The sequence below is a fragment of the Myiozetetes cayanensis genome, unplaced genomic scaffold (assembly GCF_022539395.1).
Source record: "Myiozetetes cayanensis isolate MyiCay16 unplaced genomic scaffold, myiCay2020 scf5-8, whole genome shotgun sequence".
Taxonomy (NCBI): Eukaryota; Metazoa; Chordata; class Aves; order Passeriformes; family Tyrannidae; genus Myiozetetes; species Myiozetetes cayanensis.
Window position 1 is genome coordinate 93,295,250 of NW_026087742.1, and position 17,731 is coordinate 93,312,980.

The following is a 17,731-nucleotide window of genomic DNA, read 5'->3' on the forward strand; positions in this document are numbered from 1 at the left end:
GTATCTCTTGACTGGTGTTTCCTCTTCGTGTCTCTGTTTCCAGAACTCATTAACATTTCTGACATCTTTAACACTCTGTGTCAAGAAGCTTCACTAACTGCTAATACGAAAAAAAAAAATTATTTGTTTTGAAATTACTTTCTGGTTGTTTAACTTAGCATAGCTGGTTTTAATATTATGAGAACTATATACAAGTAAGAGGTAAAAACAAAAAAATGACCCAGAAAACAGGAGGCACGCCATTTGTGCACAGACCTAACTTTGGGAACTGCGCATTCCTCTTATCTTCTTACATACTCCTGCCTCTTTGTTTCATTAATTATCTTCATGCCCCAAAATCAGTAGATCTTCTCTTCTGAACTAAAGTATCCTATGTCATAACATCTGACTTATGTAAGGAATTTTCTCAAAGTTTATTGTATTTCCCAATATACTTTATCAACAGGACCACCTTTACACATGTTTTTCATCAATTCCTTAAAATACTCTTTTTTTTTTGTAAATAGTTTTCATATCTTGTGATAGGTCAAAAGCACTCACGGCTAATGGCAAATTCAGCAGGAACTCTAAAACAAGCTAGGAAAATACAACCTGGAATATTAAGAATGATTTGTCTGCACTCACAGTTAAAAGGGAAAATTTTACTATTTTAATAGCAAAATATAACTCAGAAAGTCTGAATGTGTTGTAAATTCACAGTTCTGAATGTGTTGTAAATTTTAGTTAATATGAAAATCACCAGTTCATGTAGTAAAAGGAAAATTTGTGAGAATATATTCAAGGACAATTTTATTGCACAAAAGGTCACTTGCAGTTGCTAATTTTCTGTCAGTACTTAAATGTGAGTGATAGAATAGCATTTTGAAAACAAGCAAATATTTATAAACAAAATAGGAGGGTGGAGGGAAGTGTTTTATTATTTTTCCTGTAAGTGAAAGTCCCAAATCAAGTCTACTTAAAGGAAGAGAGAGAAAGAGAAAGGGAGAAAAAGCACGACTATCTTGACTGCGTAAAAACCAGAATCAGTCAAGTAACCTTTATGAGCCTTGACACTATAGATTAGGTTAGATTGACTTGATTGTTACATCTGAGGATTCAGCCTGGGGGGAAAAAAAGAGTAAATGAAAGCATCTTTATTGATTAATGCAACTCCTTTTGTCTTTTGATTTAGAGGTTCAGTTTCAGAGTCTGCCTGGGATATATAAGGCATTTCAGAGAAGACTGCCTTAGTGAAGGTGAGCTGACAGATGAGAGGTATTTTTGAAATGCACGTGAGAAATGGAACAGACATTGATCTGCACTTAAAGGACATTATGTGCACTTGTTTATAGAGCAAAGAAGTTGGTCTTTAAGTCTGATTGGTTTATTATAGTACTATAAGTCAAAACAGTGGCAAGGCAAACAGCAAAAAGGGGCTTGTCTAATTTGCAAATTCAAGTTTAATTTAAACTGTAGAAAGCTTAAATTATGACAATGTATTATTAAGATTACATGAACAACGGGGAAAATAGTTAATTATCTCTAATACCAATATGTTAAATACCACTATTAGGTAAAGCTATGTCTCTTGGCATTGTGTTAAGACAATATATTCCAGATTTACTTATTGATATGTTAATTCTTCCATAAAGTTTTAAAAAATTTAAAAGTTCATGTCCTTGAGAAAATTCTATGACGGAAATGCTATTCTTTAAAAATCCTGACTACCGGTACATCCAACAGTTCAAAGACATAATTCATGTGAAGCCCTTCATGACATGAGAGCCGGTAATGTAAATAATTATCTTATCAATAAAAGATCCTAGAAAGTCAGTATTACAGATTCTTAGTATAGCTTCAACTGATGGTCAGATGCACCAATAAAACACTTTGCTCCCTCAAGGCAAGCTTACAAGGTGTAGTGTGGAACCAGCCTGCCTCTTCTCTCATGGTGCTGCCAGGCAGACCATCTGTGTGAGAAGCACCTGAGGACACCCACATTCATGTTAGGTGTCAGAAACAAAGTAATGCGCCAGATGAGCATTTTTTTTCCAGAAGAGATCAAGCTGCCAGTGTTCAGGGAAATGTGTTAAACAACCTTCAGATAAAGCCTTCTACTAGGATTTGTTTTTAAGTCATAAAAGCCCTAAATCATTCTTCTCTACCTTCTGTCTGAACAGAATAGATAAGCTTTTTGTCTTACAGCACTCAGATACCAAGACATTAAATAGCTCTTAGAAAAGATTCATAATATGTCAAGGCATTGTAGAATTCTGTTCAACTGTAAAATTAAAACTGGGACATAAAGTAAAATACTTGGTAAGATAAAGTATTAATGCTCACAGTGGTCTTTGCTAAGCATGTGTTCATGTGTGTTCACAAGCAATGTATCATATTGCCCATGAAGAAAGACAGATTTAATGCTGTGCAAGCATAATAGCAAAATTCAAGAGAAATGAGGAAAAATTAATTTTCTTTCTTCCACTGGATCATTCTGTCACATTTATATAATACAGTATTCACTCCCAGGTTCCACTATAAAATCTCACCCTGTGCTGATTTCTTCCATGTGCAGCAGTTTACTTGAGCATAGTGTTTTCCTCTTTTTTCATTCCAAAACAGCCAAGAAAATAATGAAACCTTGCACACATATTTTATCATGTGGTGGTTTTTTTTTGTTTGGTTTTTTTGTTTGTTTGTTTTGTTTTGTTTTTAACTTCTGATCCATTATCTCTTCTCCTTTTTCTCTTAGTACTGCTTTTTCTGGAATGGTCTAAGGCTCATTATGCTTCGATCAGTATTATGGCATATTTAGTCTCAGGAAAAGCTTCTGAGCATAAAACTTAAGGGAATGGGCAAGACCTGAAAACTCATGACTACAATCAATCAAAAAGACTTTACAGTGGAAGAAAAAATATTTTTTCTGTGAGTATCCTGGCAAAAGAAATTAAGATATGAACATATTGGAGGTGTTTACAACTGCACGGATACATCTGTATCAGCTGTAATTCTCTCATAATATCAACCTAGAGACGTCAGTTTTGTTCACAAGATGTGGTCTGTCAATCCCAGTCAAGTATACAAAAGTAGGTTTTTTCAGTAAGTTAATAACTGCATTTTCCAGTGTAACTGCACTTCTAAATTTCTAAAATACTACTGTGTCTGAGCAAAGAAGTGAACTCAATTTATTCTGGACATAAAGTACTGATGGAAAGGAGCCCAAATTACAAGGGTCATAAGAGGTTCATACCAGGGCCAAGACAGAATATTAGCTTTTTTTTTTTTTTTTCTCTAGATGACTTGGAGTAGCAGTTCTTTCAGACTTACTGTGAACTACAATGTGGTTACAACTTTTGTTACCTAGAGAAATCAGGATGTCTGCCTTCACCTTCTAACACAGAGCCTGCATTCAGTGTGACTTCCTCCACAACTGCCAGCCTAGACACATCACCTGAATGCAAATGATTAATCCTAGAAGCGAAAATTTTATGTGCAATTACCTGTCACATTTTACTGTTAGATCTTTCTCTATCCTTTGGGTCTGAGTCATCTTTCAGTTATACTCATGTAAATAATGAGCAGCTTTACCAAGTTAAAGGAGTTACAATCAGTGAAAAACTGTGGTAAGTGGGAATAAAATTAAGCCCCCTTGTTTAAAATTTTGAGATCTCTGGAAGCAACAATGCAGAATAAGATTGCTCTACACTTCACTTACTTTAGACTCACTTAATTGATATCAGACTATAAAAATGGCTCTCAAAACCTGCCAAACTATAGCATTACTTTATATATGAAATTCTTATTTTTGAGTGCCAATAAACCCCGATATATTTAAAAGCCTGATACTTTAACAGTTTTCATAAAGAATAAATCATAAATTACTTCTATAAAAAGCTACTAAGCGTAGTAATAGCACAATCTAAAGAACAGCATCAGCAGTTTTAAATCCTAGTTTTTCATGTTTAAGTTATTAAGTTATGAAGACATATTAGGATGAGAATAATTTGTATCATAGTATCATTGGAGTTTATGTAAATACATATCATAAATCACTGGAAATTTCAATCTATAATAGCAAGATAACAGTTCCACAAGATACCAAAAATGCAAGTGTCTTTAAGGATTTTGCTCAATCACTATTAAAGCAGGGAGAGTTAAACACTTGCAAGAGAACTTTTCTTTTGTGCCAGGGCCAAGCCTTTTACTGTTGTAAGGATGCAAAGAACAACCTGACTCTCTGGAATAGTTCCTTGGCCAATGTAAATCAAAGGATCTCCATTGACTTCGAAAGAATGTGTGAATTTACATTACTTGGAGAGTTGTCTATTTGTTCATGCTTTTAGATTAAATGTCATTACTATTATTAGGAAAAGGTCAAAACAAGTGTCTATGTTATAACACAAAATCTAAACAACCATGCAAGGCTAAAACACAACGTTAATGAAAAGTGTCCTCTTTACCACTCACAGTTTAACTTTCAGAACTAGGCACCTGAAATGTTGCTCTTAACAAATCTTGCAAGTGCTTCTTCACAGAATAAGACAAACACTTCTTTCATTTTGAAGAAATGTCCTAATTAGACTGGTTGTGATTTTAATGCAGCTGCCTTGCTGTTGCTTCCATGTCAGGTTTTGGGTTATGGAACCTTTTTGAGCTAAAAATTTGTATAAACAAACTGCATTAAAAATTACTTATGTAACAAGTATAAAAGTTTATAAATTAAATTAGACATCAAGAGTTCATGGCAAGTTCTTCGTTGTACTGTTATTTAACCATTGTGTGCCCACATTCCTACTGCAAAGTCCCAATAGTGGAGGTATTCAAACCACTCTGGCAAATAATTTGAGTCTAAGTAGAAGGCCTTGTGATGAAAGAAGAACTTCCAGGGAGTTATTCAGAGTATTTAGGAAAGAAATTTAAGCACTGCCCAAATAGTCTTACTCCTTTCCATAATTACCACATTTCTATCATTGGGCAGGAACAAATTTGCTTGCATCAGAACACAAGATTTCCATCAGAGCTACAAAATAGACCTGTCCTCATATATACTGCTGTAAAGGATCCTAATCTAGTTAAGGAAGCCTAAGCATGCATATTCCAACCTCTCATCTGTTCTGGAGAGCTCAGGACATACAGTGTTATCCTGAGATATGACAGAGCCAGAAGGTCTGTTTTTGGTGACTTGCAGAAAAGTCTTGAACACACGTCATATGAATACCCACTACCAACAGTCGACTGACTGGGTGTTCAACAGTATAAATCTACTTCGAATAGTCATCATAGCAAAATGCATGTCATCCAGTACCTTTAGTAGCATGGATTAGTTATTTTTCTGGTGTTCTTACCCTAGCAACCACTAAGAACTCAATTCAGAATCTAAACTGATTTTAAAAATCATGTGAGGGAAAGATTATCTGTCACAATAACCAGGAAAAAAGATACCGTATTTATTTTAGAATTGTAATATGTATTCTAATCAAAAGACTTTATCATAGCTGCCCAATTTCCTCCTCATCGAACCCATTCCTTCTTCCTGTTGCTTAGGTAAAGAGAGGACCATCCAGGTGTCAGTTGTCTGGTTATACTGAAGCACCTGCAGTTCCCATGTATCTTTAACGGAGGGTAATTATCATGTGCTGCCACTAAATCCTGAAAAAGCCAAGTTCTTTCTGCTTGATAACAGACTTTACTAAGATCTCATGTTTAAAGTGACCTATTATGTAAAGTCATCAATTAATAACACTTGCAGTTACATTTATAAACAACACAGTGTATACAATCCAATACGATTGGATTGTTTTAATGCACAGGAGATAGTTTCTATGCTATTCACAAAGGTTCAAAGGGATTCCATCAGTAGATGGATATCTCATAGAATCATCTGCATAAGACTTAGAAAGTGTGAAAGTACACAAAACAAGTTGTTCAGATGTGAAGACTCATAATATGTCAAGACTGATTTCAGCAGTCTTCGGTCTATGTTCTCACATGATTTCAATGGAAATTTTGGAAGAGTGATAACTAAGAGCCCCTGTTATATTGTGCCCTTACATTTCTTAGGTAATTTCAAATACCATTTTCTGAATAGAGAGAAGTGGTAGAGTGTCAGATTAATCACAGAAGGGCAAATCTGTCAGATTATCTAAAAGAATTGTTATCCCTTTTAATACATCCCTAATTTGCTGGTTTTGAGTTGTGGGTTGTGGTGAAGACCATGTGAAAATGAAGTATTGGAAAGAAAACGATAAAAGGCCTATGTAAAAGAATTAAAATAATTACATTTTTTCCATGAACACTGTAGAAGGGGGAATGCGAAATATTCATCTCATTTTAAAGCCATATTGAAAGACACTTAGTATGTTCTAAAAAAAATTATTATGACTACTAACAAAAACGTAAGGGGGTTGGTTTTGATTTTTTTTTTTTTTACCAGATGCATACTGGTATCCCAGGTATCTACATATATAGCAGAGGATCTAGAGGGAACCTGTACTGTTCTGGAACATCTGAAGGCAAAGTGACAGCCAACTAAAAATGGCATTAAACATTTATGTTAAGGGATCTGGTTCTCCTCCTTCTACATGAAATGTTCACAGTGAAGATACAGTTTAGGATCCAGAATTAGGTAACCTGAATCCTGCATGCTATGATATAAACTACAGATTTTACAACAGATATTGCATTGAGATTCTAAATTGTCCTCTGAAAATTTATCACTTGACAGTGAATTGTTATTTACAGCCAGGAGTTGAAGAAGCCATGTAATTTCTTTTTGTTTTGTTTACTTTTTTTCATTAACTGCATGTAAATGATCGTTCAAACAACTTACCCTCCCAGCGTAATGCATAACAGTGAAGGTGGAGCCCAGATCCTTTGGGGCAAGGTTACCATTTCCATCTTTTGTGGAGGAATACACTGTATTTGTGTCTGAAGTATCCAGGTAAGACTGAATGCGTTTAGAAAGACTCTGTTCCACTGACCAAACACATTGGCTTTCTTCATCCAGCATTGACAAAAAGCCTGATGGTTTCTGAAACGAAAAATAGATTTTTCTCGTTTTATACAGGAGCAATAGAATTTCACTTGTTCCTTGTAGAGTAATACAGTGTGTAATTTATTAAACAGAAACACATATCACCTCAAAAAAAAGGAAACAAAAAAGATTCAAATATTTTGGAAAGTGTTCAAGGTTATGCACAGAGGATAATTCTACAACAGACGTAAGGAACAATCTTTCAGTTGCCAAAAATGGTCACTATTGATGATCTTCCAGGAAACTGATTAAGTTACTTCCTTAGAAATTGTACTCAAGAAATTAGCTTCAGTTACTAAAGAAACTGTCAGGCTTACAACCGAGACTCGTCAGTCCCACAGCTGTATTATCAACATGCCATGATACACAGATGCCATGCATTAATTGGTACAGACAAGGAGTTTCTGTTGCATCTTCTTCATCCCTGGACTGTTAGCAAGCTCTGTTAGCCCCTGAGCTATGATCTCTCTGGGCCCACAGCCTTATCTAAAGATTCATAAATTGGAAAATGCAAGCAAGGTTATATTAGTCTAACATGAAGAGACTGTGTATAAATATACACGGTGTAAAATGGATCTGGAAAGTACCTGAAAGAAAAAATCCAGGGCTGCAGTATGGTTACCAGGAGAGTATACTGTTTCCATGGCAACTCCCTCTTGTACACATTCTGCTTGCTCTTGTAAGAAAAGCACTTCATTGATGTACTGGTGTATCTTCTCATTGGTCATGTTGACACACAGCTATTGTAAAACGAAGAGGAACAAGTGTATTAGAAGTTTACTGGATAATTCATTGATGTAGGTTTTACTGCCCATTTCATATTGAATTTGATGAAATGTCAATCCACAATATGTTATCTCTTGGTAGATCATAGATTTAGCAAGACTCTCGGGAAATTTACATTTTAACAGCTATTACTGTTAAATTAATTTTAACAGCTATTAATTGGGAATACAGTTTTCTGCCTGCACAGTTCATTGTGAATTCCACATAAGAATTATCAAATACCAGCATTACGAAATTACTAACTCCATTGATCGAAGTGGGGCAACTTTACTTATAAATTGGTACATTAAATATTCTTCTGCACTTTGTATTCAGGAAGCCTCTACAAATGTAACATGCTTTTAGAAAAAAATAACTACATATTTGTTTAAGACCCTGACTCTGCAGTTACTTCAATGCTAACAAAGACATTCAAACTCTGTTTCCACAAATAATGCCACTGAAGTCTAAAGCAGTCTCTGAAGAACTCATTCTGTTTTACCCAAATACATGTTATAAAACACCTAGGGACATTTTACTAGTGCTGCTCTCCATTTTAGAGACGTTCTAAGGGATGGTTGGCAAGAAAATGGTGTTCAGTTGTAAATTTCAAAGTTTGGAGAGATAAATAATGTAGAAGCTTCTCAAATTTTTTTTTAATGGCGTTATAGGAGGTATAGTGCCAGTTTTGTAAACTAAATAGATGCACACAGAAATCTGATTTTCGATTAAAAACAGGTGGGAGTTGTATCAGCTTATTTTGGCTCTTTTTGTATTTTATTCAAAGCTCACCTGCAAAAATAGGTAAATATTTAATAACCTTGTGGAATAGATTTTTAACTGTTTTATTGACATTGGAGTGGAAATTTTAGTGGAAAATTGTAAAATCTTCTCCAGTGCTATAACAGCTATGACCAAGAAATTACGAAAACAGAAGCTCCTAAAAGGGTGAAAGAACACTTCATATGAGGAATGATGCAAGGAATGCTTGCACACAGTCTCTTTTCAGACTAAACTAGTCACGTATTTGTGTTGGCCATAAACTGTATCTTTCATGAATAAAATGTGTAAAAGCAATTTCACCAACAAGTCATACTAAAAAGTATGAAGTATTTATATCAATCGTAAAATTACCTGGCTTAACATCCAGATTAGGAAAGAGAACTCAAGTAATGTGTAACAGTTGCCTGAATTTTCTGTTAACACATCATGTAAGTATAGTCAACTTGCACTTGTTATACAGTGAAATAGACTAGTGTGAATAACAGTAAGAAGAAATAAGACAAAACCCCATTTTACAACCAAATGTATATTATTAACTATTTTTACCAATACATGATAATGCAGACAAAAGATAGCCTCAAATAAAACAATTATTTCTTTTGAAGTGAGATTTATAAAGGTTCATATTATTATCTCATTTACTAAAAACAGAAGTATACAATAGACTTACAACTATGTACTACTTTAATAGAAAAGACAACTTTTTAAACCTGTGGCAGGCAAAAGGTTCTTTACTGGTCACTTTTGGAATTCTAATTTTAACTACAAAATCTTTCCAAGAGCTTCTTAACATTGTTTTATAAGGCAGACAAGCTTATAATTTGCAGGATATGGTAAAGCCTTAAAGTGATGCTTACTGTGTACACCTTTATTTGTAGATGAGTTATTTAGAGAACAAGGTGATTCAACTTCACACAGGTATATTTTACTATAAGAAAAGTTGTCAAAATCCCTATAAACTCAAGCTTACTTTTAATCTTGAGCCAATCTCTTAAAATAAATAAATAAAAAATAAAGTACTTGAGAACCTGGCTGTGCAGGAAAATTATTGAACTACCAAGGGAAAGACTGTCTTCAACATGTCTTAAAAAGGTCTAATAAATAGCACTGGTTTTAAGTACCAAAAAAAAAAAAAAAGAAATGGTAGTTTTTAAATATTCATACATAGCATGCTTGGATGATAACAGAGCCCCCACATTTTTAAATTCTATTGATCAGTTTGTTATGGCATACACTGGTGTGCTGCTTAGCAACACAAGCAACATCATCAAGATCGAAGACTGAGAATGACATGTAAGGTACTATAACCCCAAAGCAAGTTCAAGCACTTATACAAACTGCAAGCTGCTCTCTCTAGCAGTGGCTGAGAATAACAGCTCTGCAGAATGAGAACCAGGACGCCAGCCAGGACTGCTGGAAAGCAAGATATTCTGATCCTATCTTTCTCCATTTCAGTGTTTTATAAAGCCTGGGAAAAGGAAAGAAAATGAGTATTTCAAATTAAACATTTGACACTGGTTGACATAATAGTTAAAACAGCTGAAATGTAGAAATGGGATGAAAAAGGAACTAAAGTAGCTTTGTAACCCAACTTCTTTTGCTTCATGTCTAATTAGCATTACATAAAACAATGTATTTTCTGTCTAAAGATCTGAAAAGTTCAGAGACCTGCATTTTTTAAAACATGCATTTAATTGCACCCATGAAAATTATATGGATATATAGCAGTAATAAATAAAAAACTCAAAGAAATATTTACCTAAAACAAGTATTTGGGGAACACCTTTTAGAACTGTGTATTTGTTTTACCTTGCAGCAGTACTTAACATTACCTATGATACTTTTTATCATTAAACACTGTTAAAGTGTTCTTGACATGCATCTCATGGGTCCATTTTATGTCTCTTCTGTATGGCTCTTTCTACCTTCTCTTTCTTTCTAATCTTAACTCATTATCATGTCTCAGTGAAAACAAATACAACATATATTTGTTCAAGTCTTTTAAAAAGTCCTTTTAGAATATTATTAGAAGAAAAAATATTCTTGTTCAAGTATAGAGAAAAAAAAACTTGCAGCATCATCACCCAAATTGTAGATTTTGGAAGAAATTATAGTGGCATTCTGTAAAAGCAGTAAATATTCATCGTATTAAACAGTATTAGCTTGATCTCTCTTTTACTGCATTTGACGAGTTTGCACTATTAAGTATAAACTAAATAAAAATTTAGGTAGAATACAAAAATTGTACTGTGCTCTAAAGACAGAAAAGCACCTATGACTAATGAAATTTTCCTGCTCTCCACTCTGTTCCTTTTCCTACTCTTATGCCTATTTGAAAAGGTGTAACCAAAAAAGGGAATTTGTGAAAAGGAAACTTGGTGACTGTCAATCAGTGAGGGATGGATGGATGGATGTAAAGACCTTCCGGAAAGCTCGTTTACATCCTTTGGTCATGTAGAAAGGTTAGTTCTCCCAGGGGATGTGCATTCAGAGCACAGAGCAAGGCTTACAGCTGTCGTATCAATACATCTCTCGGGCCCTACGTTATGTCCCAAGATAATGACACTACAATGACAAATTTAATCTGGTAGAGTACTCTAGCATTTCTCAAAAATGTAATTTCTAAGACAACGAAAAGCAGAATCATCTTCTTGAGGCTGGACTCACCTAATGTTGATACTCACTGATTTTTCAGAAGTATCTTCATTGCTGTTCCCCTTTATATCTCCTAACCAAATATTTCAAAGTCCTTTTTTTTATGTGTAGTACCAATCAGAATATTTCTAAAGAATTTATAACAAAACCAGAACCCATAATATTTCTTCTATTGCTTTTTAGGGCTAATGGGACCTAACACAGATTTCTTGTTCTCCATGCAGCTCCAACACAAATTCAAACATAGTCCTTCTACCGCTGTCAGAAGATGTTTATTTCACTGGGTATCCATGTCATCTCTGGGGTAAGTTGCCTTTAGCTGATCTGTGTTCCTCAAATGACATAAAAATGCTATAATAAAACTTTATTACAGGCTGTCATTTGAGAAGCCTTCCACAGAGAAGGTCTGAAGTGCCCTTGAAAAAGGGGCACTATTCAATACAAAGTGGAATAGGCCCCCACTTGATTTTGTACATATAAAAGTATTAAATGAACAAGAAAACAAATATCAAGTAACAACAGTATTTTCTTGAAAGAGTTTGGAATTGTTCTGAAACTAATTAATTCTGAAATAGTTTCAGAATTATTATTTCACTCATAATGCTGACCATCAACTAAGAAAAAAGGGTGCCACTATGGAAAAGTAAGATATCAGATAATAAATGTCCTTGTGAGGCATTTCACCAATCTATCACAAACCGAATTGAGCTGAGAATCGCAGTTTGAGGTAAATTATTTTATTTTTGGCCACAAAGCATCTACCATAAAAGAATAAAGAAAAAAAATCCACATTTTAATGTCAGGTACATGATAAACCATCTTTAAAATTGGGTAACACTGTTTTTCCAGTGGCTGATCGGAACACTGGACAGACAATAGTCCTGTACAAACGGAAAGAAATGTGTGCACTAGAAAGAAGACCAAAGAGACTTAGAGGGAAGAGCACACAGTGACAAAAGCCATGCAGAGTATAAGATCCTCAGGAACTGGGTCTAGGAACAAATTAAAACACAGGATTGCCAGGGTCCTGAGTGTCAGAATAGGCTTTTATAGCCCTCCTCAGCTTTTCCTGGGACCTCCCAAGCCCTTCCCAGGGGTCAGTCTAAGGTGACACCTTAGCATGGAGACTAGCAACTCTGACTTAAAAATACATCATTGTTTTTCCTCGTTAAATGCTGAATTAACATATTAAGCACTGTCCATCATCCCATCGGGAATAAGGAATAAGGAATACTCAGCACTGGGAACTGCATTAAGACCCTACACAGTATCAGAGCTCAGTGTGCGCCAGCAGCTGCCTATTTCACGGAGCCATGCAGGACCATCTATTTATGCTCTGCACAGGCAAAACCAATGAAGTTTCATCTCTTCTGCATAAAACAAAATATCGAAATGCTCTTTCAGACTGTTCAAATGCAAAAACCTAAATGCATGAGTTGCCCTCTGCTATCACTGAGACTGCAATGACTATAGAGAAGTTAACTTTTGTCTATTCATATTCATCCATCTTCAAAATAGGTAACATGACCTTACATTTGCCGTCTAATGACTGAGACAATGCAATTTAATATGAAATAATCTGTTATGGATGTTTTGGCTAGGAAAGGTTACATGACAAAATGTAGTTTCAGCAGAGTTAACTTTAGAAATAACACACTGAGAAGTTAAAATCTACCACACCTAATAATAGACACAGGCAAAAATTTCAACACAGCTGGGTTCTACAATCTCTTCTGCTTCACCATAGTGACTCTGAAGAAAAGTCCTGAGTGGGGTAGGCAGTGCTCTCCACTCTCAGATCCAGCTGGCTCCTGTCACAAGAGATATGCTGCATGGAGCTGCCATGGAAGCTGTGCCTCTCCCAGAGCTCTACTGCAGCACACAGATAATGTGCACATACTTTAATGGGTATAGAGTCCAATGAGAGTCAAGAGACACTTGACTGTTCAAGTGACCTACAGTACTAATTCAGATAAATCACTTATATTTCCTATAAAAAGGAAAATATATGCATACTTTCTTCTGCAAAACTTAAGAGGCCTACAGAGGCAAAAATACCATCCAAGAGTTGAACATGTTATATACCAAGAACTAAGTATTTTTTTCAGTTTACCACTTGAATTAGACATCAGAGAGAGAAGACTACTATAGTCCATTTTACTGCATTATTGGTCTTTATGATTAGAAAAAGTTTCTTTACCCAGAGAGGGTGATTGGGCACTGGAACAGGCTCCCCAAGGAAGTGGTCACAGCACGAAGCCTGACAGAGTTCAAGAAGACTCTGGATCATACTCTCAGGCACATGGTGTGACTCTTGGAGATGGTTCTGTGCAGGGCCAGAAGTTGGACTTGATGATCCTTGTGGGTCCCTTCCAACTCAGCATATTCTGTGATTCCACTACTACAGACCTCCATTTCGTTAAACAGACCTGACCTTCTGCAGGGGATAGAAAAGCTACTCTTGCTGTGTGAAGTCTGTTTCCCCTCCTATAATACAGTTTTCTTAGAAAAAAAATTGGGGGAAAATGGTACAGGCAACTGTCCCTCCTGTTTATTGCTTGTTACCCTCACTGGTCATGAGTTTGTTAAGTTTGTGGTCAAAAAATACACTAGCGTAAGGGTATAATGAAAGTTGTAGCATTCCTTGACTGTATTATTTGGAGTTATGTTGTGAAGTAACCATAAATAAGATCTAACCCAGTTTTAAATTCTACTAAAAGAGAAGTAGATATTACTACTTTTAAAGAGGTGCAGATTAAACTGTAAACATACAAGTCCCTCTCAAATAGGGAAACCTAGGAAAACATTGAAAATTAACACTGAAACCTGCCATGGCTATTTTTGGTAGAGCACTCATATTTCCTGAAATTACCAAAAAATGAAGGCTATTTCTGTATAGAACAGGAAAGAGAAATCTGTTCTCACTTCTGACCATGTTCCAGTGTTGCTGTATACAAAGTGTTCTGCCACAGCAGGTATGCAGCTGCTCTAGGAAAACGCTGTTCTCAAGCTAATGATCATTGCTAGGAAGTGACTGTAAATTGTAATTGGGTGAGATAAAAGTGTACTGTAGTAATTTACCACAGCTCAGCTGACAAACAGTACCTCACTGAGTCCTGGTAATTCAGTTTTCAGTCTTTATTGAGCAACGACTCTTTCAGACTGTGGCTTCTAAAAATACTGCTCCTTATCTTTCAGCTTTTAAATTTCATACCAAAAATCAAAACTCTACTCACTATTGCTTATTCCACACACTTATTTACTGTTATTTTAGAATTACACATCTTGGAGTAAATAAGTTATTCTACCTGGTTTACCTATTGCTGTCTTCCTGAAAACACAGTATCGCTGTTCTGTCTTAAAATGCTGTTTTTAAAAAAAAAGCTCTCTTAATTATGATATCAGACTGATATGAAGTATCAGAAAGATTCACACCGTTACTTGGAAAATCCCCAGTTTTGGGCAATCAGGAAGTTTAAATTTTTCTTGAAAACAGTTTAATTTTGTTTCCTAGAAAACAGGAAAACAGATATCACAAAGAATGCCTTATTATACGCTAATTTGAAACAGAAGTTTCATTTTCTCCAGAATTACTTTCGTAATGCCATTTTAAAATATGTTAATCTAAATATGATTGAAAAATAATTTTTATGGCTCCACCAGTGTCTGGCTGTAACATTTAATGTTAACATTCTGCAATCACAAGCCTTGACACTGGGCATGTTTGCAGACATGATGCAATGTTTTGCATGAGGACCCTATCTGGGCTAGTAAGACTGTTTATTGTTAGGGTTAACAAGCCCAGGCAGAATACTGAACTAGGCTAGACTGCTAGACAGTTCCAGCTTTGAAGTTCGGGCTGTTTTGGGTATGTCTGCATGTGGTGATACAAACCGGTTCTCTTCATTGATACTGCAACCTATCACTTCAGGAATCAGGTATGTTAATTGCATTACAGAGTTTGTATAAGAATGAACTCTGTAATTCCCTCACCCCTATTTTGTCTTTTCAGGAATGCAGTCAAGTAGATTCTGAGATAATTAGCAGATTATTACTCAATATTATTCAACAAAATGCCCTCAGTACAGGAGGAGGGACAGTAAGTGCCTCTTGAAATATATTTATTTAGAAAAAATAAAATAAAAATGAAAAGTTGACTTTAAAATTATCATTTTTTGCTATGCAGAAATCATAAATTACTTTCTACTCATTTTTCTTTATATCTTTTTTTTTCTTCAAGTATCCTCTGCAGTCATTAAGCAGAAAATTACTTACCCCAGAAGCTGGAATTCAAAGTATTTCATGATGTAATTGCAAATCTTATAAGAGTTTCATGACAAAAACACAGTGCAGAACAGAGTCAAAGGAGAATAACCAGTAAGTCCCAAGATGCACCCCTCTCTTTTGAAAAGCATTTAAATTGCATAGAATACTTCATCCTTATTAACCAGGAGGCTTTATGGATTTTTTTTTTCCAGATATTGTCTGTTAAAATGTTTTTATTTTTCACTCTGTATTTTCCCCCACAGCAGGCATTCACACTCAGTAAATGACTGTGAATACTGGCATACATCAATAGTCCTTAACCCAGCAGAAGTTCAAGCAAGGTAGAACTGTAACAGCAAAAAGAACACTGTGAGAGGGGAACTGCAGTATATTTTATGGTCTTCTTACACACTCTTTTGAAGGTACAGGTAAACCCATCGTGCTTGTGATTTCAAACATTTGGAAACTGGATAGCGATGCAAACATGCTATACAGGCTGAATTATGTGGCTCTATGACTTCTATTTCATTAGAAAGAGGAAGTTGAGGCATAAAACAATGGATTGACTGGGATGAAGGGGCAAATTCTGATTTTAAACAATAACAAGTCCTTTGTTGCTGCTTATGCCAGTCTATTCTTTTCTATGCTTTGATTTTCTTCTGCTACATTACAGAATGAATAACTGAACAATAACTTAGACACCTCTTTCAGTGTGTTGTGTAGAGTCACTAATGTTTTCTGAAATATGTAATTCATGAGAGCTTTGGTGTTCAGAGACTAATGTTGAAAGTAGGCAAACAGCTTAAAGCAAGTTTGATATTTAAATGGATTTTTAAGCATATTTCCATTTATTTGACATGGATGAAATTAATTTTTTGAAAGTTCACATGTTGTAAAGTCACACATATGTGAATCTGCCAGTAATTGCACTTAGCATAATGTAGCATTTTCATTCTATTTTTTTCTGCAAGGTATCTGAAGACCTTTTGATCTTTCTTCCAGTTCAGTATATTGTCCTGCTACTTAGCTGAAATATAACTTCTACAGACATGAAAACAGACAATACTATTTCCCTCAGATTGTCTTTCAGTGCTGATACTATCCTTCTTCAAAATCATTATGGTAGATACTTACTGGATTATTTTAAAATCATCAACAACTGTACAAAGACCCAGATATAATTCACACACATACAAACTGAATAGGAAAAAAATATTTATGAGAAAATTTTCACCTTCATCTATATTTATATTCTGATCAAAACCCCATTTAGTTAAACATTCAGCAAAAAATCAACACTTACCTGTTCAAAAGTATTCTTTTGAAATTCTTCAAATCCAAAAATATCTAACACTCCAATTTCAAATACCTGGTCACTGGGAAGAAAAGATATTACCAATAATAAGAATTCAAGCAAGCAAATAATACATCTACTGTTTCTGACAAAAGTATGTTTGTTCTGGGACACAAGCAGGTTGTATTTCAAAAACATGGGATGAAATACACAAGAAGACCATGTACAGAACAGAATTAAAATTCTACTCACCAACCTACTGTATTGAACAGGAATAAAAAAGCAGGGTTGAACATTGTTTTAGTAGTCATGTTAAAAACTAAATTTGTGAGAGAAGGAGAAAATCTTAGCTTCTTTTAAGTCCAGTTTCTAAAAGTATGGGTACCCATTTGCTCATGTAAGCAATATAGATAAATGATAGACATTTAGGAAAAGTCTCAAAAATTCTTGGTTGCACTCAGTTACCCTTTCCAGTTTATATTTTGTTGGTAGCCAGAATCTAGATGTACTTCAAGGGAAACCTGTTAAACCTAAGCCCCAGTCCAAGCCCTCTCTTGTGTCAGCATCAAGCAGAAGCTGAGAGCTTGGGCTGCACAAGAGGTTACGTGTCTCCTGGGAAAGAACAGCCAGGGTTCAGGCTTGAAGAAGCTTTCTTCTCTGTATATATAAAAGAGTACTTGTTGACAGTGTATCTAATTTGTCATGTGTCACTGCATGCATTCAGGGAAGGGCTTTTATTTTGGCCAAGTGGAAGGATTAGGGCAGAGCAGTCACCTAGGATTTGGACAGGAGAAATGGGAAAGGAACCAAGGTGTTCTGTACTTACTTGGGACTGAGTCACTGTAAACGTGATCTGGAGAGGAAACTAAGTTCACTACAGTGAGCAAAATGAACATTTTGGGATATTCTGTTGCCTATTTTGCAAGGATTTGAGAACTCCATATGAAAGATCTTGG

General features: G+C 35.2%; 1 protein-coding gene across 3 annotated transcripts in view; it reads right to left on the reverse strand.

Moving 5' to 3' along the window:
• MYO16 (myosin XVI) overlaps window positions 1–17,731 on the reverse strand; it is a 359,061-nt gene that overhangs the window by 91,525 nt on the left and 249,805 nt on the right. For all 3 annotated transcript variants that reach the window (XM_050333209.1, XM_050333207.1, XM_050333208.1), the window contains 3 exons: window positions 16,785–16,857; window positions 7,600–7,752; window positions 6,809–7,009 (listed from right to left, as the gene is read on the reverse strand). In XM_050333209.1, the coding sequence (XP_050189166.1) occupies window positions 6,809–7,009; window positions 7,600–7,752; window positions 16,785–16,857 (427 nt within the window). The remainder of the gene's footprint in view (window positions 1–6,808; window positions 7,010–7,599; window positions 7,753–16,784; window positions 16,858–17,731) is intronic.